The sequence below is a fragment of the Trypanosoma grayi genome (assembly GCF_000691245.1).
Source record: "Trypanosoma grayi strain ANR4 Tgr_1138_V1, whole genome shotgun sequence".
NCBI lineage: Eukaryota > Euglenozoa > Kinetoplastea > Trypanosomatida > Trypanosomatidae > Trypanosoma > Trypanosoma grayi.
The window spans coordinates 1-4930 of NW_008826757.1; the positions used below are offsets into that span (position 1 = coordinate 1).

At 57.5% G+C, this 4930-nt stretch overlaps 3 protein-coding genes across 3 annotated transcripts; all 3 read left to right on the plus strand.

Annotated features, from left to right (window-relative positions):
- Nucleotides 1–34: 34 nt before the first annotated feature.
- Nucleotides 35–388, plus strand: DQ04_11381000 (hypothetical protein; the record flags this gene model as incomplete). Its single annotated transcript, XM_009316509.1, has 1 exon — nucleotides 35–388. The coding sequence occupies one exon, from the start codon at nucleotides 35–37 to the stop codon at nucleotides 386–388; it is 354 nt and encodes a 117-aa protein (XP_009314784.1).
- A 326-nt stretch (nucleotides 389–714) lies between these two features.
- On the plus strand, nucleotides 715–1686 carry DQ04_11381010 (hypothetical protein; the record flags this gene model as incomplete). Its single annotated transcript, XM_009316510.1, has 1 exon — nucleotides 715–1686. The coding sequence occupies one exon, from the start codon at nucleotides 715–717 to the stop codon at nucleotides 1684–1686; it is 972 nt and encodes a 323-aa protein (XP_009314785.1).
- Nucleotides 1687–2621: 935 nt separating this feature from the next.
- DQ04_11381020 (heat shock 70 kDa protein) lies at nucleotides 2622–4928 on the plus strand (the record flags this gene model as incomplete). The annotated part of the gene is made up of 1 exon (XM_009316511.1): nucleotides 2622–4928. A coding segment is annotated over one exon (2307 nt), but the record flags the coding sequence as incomplete, so codon positions are not given.
- Nucleotides 4929–4930: the final 2 nt, after the last annotated feature.

A 4930-nucleotide genomic window follows, 5' to 3' on the forward strand; every position in this document is an offset into this window, starting at 1 on the left:
CCTCCGCCACTACGTGTCGTGGTACTGTACGCGAATGAAGGTGGTGCTGCTGGACCACCACATCCACGCGGAGTCCCTTCGCCGACAGCTGGTGGAGGTGAGCCGCACTCCTGACCTGCCGCTGCTGTTCGTCAACAAGCAGCTCGTCGGCACCCTCCACGATGTCCAGGAGCTGGAGCAGGAGAAAAAGCTGAAGGACCTGCTCCATTTTGGCTTCGAGTGGCGTGTGGGCGGTGGCGGCAATGGAGAGAAGTCATTGACGGGCACGCTGCCGGCGCCATACGGTGACACGGAACTGTTTCGTGGCCGCTATCGTGGCACGCCGGTGGCGAGGCCGGTGGTGGCGTTGCCAAAGCTGCATCCATTTGATTTCCACTCGAATGAGTAAATGCAACCTGCCCATACATTTCCTCACACATCCGCTTGCAAAACGAGGGAAGACATGCACCAAAACAAAAAAAAAGCATTTGATGGTGGGCTCATCGAGGAGAGAAGCAGATGGCGTGAAGTTGGGCGATGCAACCACCACCACCAATAACAACACGCGCCGGTTGTCGGGCTTCCCCGTATCTTTTGCTTCATAGGTGCTGTGGGCGGGCTTTGAATGCGTTTTCTGCTGTCATCGCGTGACTTACTTCTGTGCGTGCGTATGTGCGGTCTTCTTCACTCTTCTTCAGGCAAGGCTTTGCGATGGAAAGTGTTCAAGGTATCGGAATGCACTTTACCGGCACGTCACCGGGACAGGCGTACGATCTAGAGGTGGTGCTGACAGAGCTGCTTGCGAAGGCCGAGAAGGCGGAAGCGGCTGGTGTGCGTGTGCGCGAGCACCCGTCTGTGGCATTCTACCGCGGCGACCGCCCGGCGCGGGTGCAGATGCCGCCACAGGATGGCGGTGACGTGCGTCAGACGGACAGCTGCATGTACGTCATCGCCCTCCATCAAGCGCTGCTGCCGCCGTGCGAAGGTGTGGTGCCCACAGAAGAACAACAGTCAGCGCGAATGTCGAGCTCAGATGGACTGGAGCTTCTTCGAGTCAACTGGGAATGGCTGCTATGGCTTCTCATGCCATCGGTGCGACTTGGTTCTCCTACAAATGGAAAGGAGGAGTGTAATAATAATAACAATAATAATGATGATGAAGAACAAAGCGCCTCTGCACCTATCTGTTCCACGCGGGAGTTGTGCAGGAAGCTGGAATGGGGCGACTACACACAACTTCGCCAACCAGGCTTGATGGACCGCGTGCACTACAGCTACGTTGTCTTTCTTCGCTTCTACGGCTGGCGCTTGCATGATGAAGAACGCGGTGTATTGGATCGTCATCAGAACTGGAAAGAGCGATACAAGCTGCTCTCTCGCGCCTGTGACATCAGCGGCGGCAGCAGAAGCAGCAGCAAGACTGACGAGCACGAGGGGAATGGCGATGGCCATGCGTCATCGATCGGGTTTTACGACGCCCTTACGCGCATCCTGTATGTGCTGCTGGAGTTGTGCTTCACACGCTATGCGGTGAACCTTGTTGCCTTTCTCCTGGAAGAAATGAACAAGGGCCGGCTCCTTTTCCTGCAGCCAACGTTGGAGAAGGTGTGGTTCTCTCAGGTCGATTGCTGCAAGCAGGTGGCAGATGCAGAAAAAAAGCGTCTCCGTCGGCAATTGTATTGCCTCACCCACAGCGACTCAGACTAGACTGTGCGTCGGCGCCGTGCCGTATTGGCTGTGAACATAGAGCGTGTGACTCTCTGTGTCCCTTCCCCCCCCCTCTCTCTCTCTCTCTCTATCTCTCTGTCTGTTTTGTCAAGACCATTTACGTGATGCCGAGACTAAACCCCGTCACCTGGAGGGCGCAAAAGACTTAATAAAAAAAAAAAAGACTTAGGGGATGGAGTGCCCGCACCTCCACCGGTTTTCCACCTTCAACCCCATTCTGACGTTTACTGATGTTGTTTCTCAATTCTTGTTTCTCGCATGATAAAGATATATTTATATACTTTTTAAAAGGAACTATAGTCACGCATGGACTTTCAGTTTTTATGGGACGCCGAGCTTGTTTTCCCCGTCGCCAGCCTCCTCATTGCGGCGACCGTGACGTATGTGATGGGGCCATGGCTCTCGCGCTGCCTCCCGGCGCTGCCACCCGCGCAGATGGTCGAAGGCCCCAGGGATCGCTCTTGCACCTTGCGTAAAAAGGGCAGTTGAGTGATGTGCTTTCCCTCCATGCGTGTGTGTGTGTGTGTGTGTGTGTGTATTGGTGCGCTGGTTGTTTGTTTGTTGTGCTGGTCGGCTATCCGCTGTGTGCGCTGTCAGTTGAGGCGACCCCCACCCCAACATGTGCCGCGGACGACTGCGCGCGCACGCAGTTGTGCGTGCCAGCAGCCTTCTTACTTCCGTTCGTCGTTCTCTCTCTTTCTCTCTTTCTCTTTCTCTCTCCACTGCTGTCTACCTGTCTATCCACCCGTGCAGGAGTGGCCGAGAAGACGAGGGGCGGGAGGGTGAAGGGCCGTTTTCGGGCAGCCAGTCAGTCAGTGAGGAAAAAAAAAGGAAAACAACAACAAATAACACAAAGGAGCAGAGTGGTGCTCACCTTACGGTGTGTGCGTGGGTGTCTTTACTAGCAGTCTCAAATGAGGGTGTCCAATGCGTTTCTTTTTCGTCGAGCAGGCGTGTTGCTGCAGCAGCTGCCGATGCCGATGCCGCCGACACGACCAGGTGGGAGCGTTAACATGCAGCACTCCATGGAGATGGAGGCGAAGCGGCGCATGGAGCTTGACGAAGCCACGCGAGGCCGCTTTGTCGTTGTGAAGGAGGAGGCGCGCGAACACAGCGGCCGTGTCATTGGCATTGATCTCGGCACAACGAACAGCTGCATCTCGTACATTGACAATGTGACCAACAAGCCTAAGATCATTCCCTCGCCTACTGGCTCATGGGTCTTCCCGACGGCGGTGACGTTCGACAAGAACCACAAGATTCGCCTCTACGGCGAGGAGGCGCGTGCATGTGTGCGCACAAGTGCCAGTGCGACGTTGTGTAGTGGCAAACGTCTCATTGGTAGAGGCGTCGGCGAACTCGGACGCGTGCAGTCACAGCTGCATAAGACGAACATGTTGACCCTCAATGAGAAGGGTGAGGTGGGAGTGGAGATTATGGGCCGCACCTACACCGTTGTGCACATCATTGCCATGTTTCTGCGCTACCTCAAGCACGAGGCGGAGCGTGTCCTGAAAGAGCCGGTGGACGCGGTGGTTGTGAGTGTCCCAGCGTTCTTCACGCCACAGCAAAAAGTGGCAACAGAGGATGCGGCACTCGCAGCAGGATTTGACGTACTTGAAGTGATCGACGAGCCGTCTGCCGCGTGTCTGGCGCACACCGTGCTGCAACGCGGTAAAAAGGCCGATCGGCAAGAGGAACAGGCACCGAAGCAGAAGCGCATCATTCGCTCACTGGTGTTTGACCTTGGTGGCGGCACGCTTGACTGCGCGGTGATGGAGCACGACCAGCACAAAGGCACCTTCACACTCGTCGCCACTCACGGCGACCCGCTTCTGGGCGGCAACGACTGGGACGCAGTGCTGTCGCAGCACTTTGCCGATCAGTTTGAGCGCAAGTGGCGTGTGCCGTTAGAGGACGCAGAGGGGAATGTCGGACAGGGCGTGGCGACGTACCGTCAACTCCTGCTAGAGGCCGAAAAAGCAAAGATCCACTTCACACACTCAACAGAGCCATATTACGGTTACAACCGCGCGTTTCACTTTTCTGAAAAGTTGCGTGATATCGTACCGCTGGAGGCAACGCTGACGCACGAGGAGTATATTGAATTAACGCGTCCGCTTCGTGTACGCTGCATGGAGTGTCTTGACAAACTCTTTGAGCACACTGGCGTTCGTGTCACAGATATTGACAATGTGCTGCTAGTGGGCGCCATGACACGTGATCCGCCTATTCGCCGTATGCTGACGGAGTACTTTGGGCGGCCTGTAGCTCCCGAGAGTTCATGCCCGGCCGACTACGCCGTTGCCATCGGCGCCGCGGTGCGTGGGGCGATGCTCCAGGGAAGGTTTGGCGAGCTGTCAGCGAACACACGCTTCATCAGCGGCACAGTGCAGGCGATGCGGCACGGTGGCCCGCTTTACCGCCTTTGGGGTCGCATGAAGTCGTTGGTCTCACGGTCAGTGAACCCAAACGCGATTGGACAGCGTTGGCGCGGCCGGGCGAAGGGTCTGAGTGACGAGGAGATCGCCAACTACGCAAAAGAACTAGTGGAGTTCGAGGCCGCATGTGAGCGAAGGCTGCTGTTGGAGCGGGCAGAGAATGATGCCAATTTCGTCATGCGTCGCGTGACGGCAGACGCGAACAAGCGGCAGGGAATGCAGGAAAAGCGCGTGCGACAACTGAGTGAGCAGCTCAAATTCTGGCAGTACATGGTGCACAACTTTCATGACCATGAGGATCAGCTGCTGCGCACCGTGAAGGAGTTGGAGCGGGCGCTGGACGAGTTGGAGGGCCGCGCAGAGGACAACACGTGGGCCCTCACAGGCGAGGGAACTGTCGACTTCGCCACAGCGAGGCCCATCAATTACTGCGGCGAGGGCGATCCAGCGAGGGGCAGCGCACCACTACCACCCTCCCAGTCCACACCGCCAACAACGCCGCCGGTAGAGGCCGCGGAGGGTGCGCAGGAGGGACAGAGGGAGAAAGCAAAGGGACCGAAGATCATCCGTCGCCCCGCACCACTTCCAAGGGCAAGCACAGAGGCGCAACAACTTGTGGAGGCGGGCCACCCTGCCCTGCGTGGCGCCGATGTTACGATGACGGAGTCGACGCGCAGCGCTCTGTTTGAGGCGCAGGTGGAGGATCGTGCGTGGCGCGAACCCCCGACGCCGCCCGGCGAGGAGGGCTCCTGGCAGGAGGTTCAGCGCGCCGTCGAGGCGGG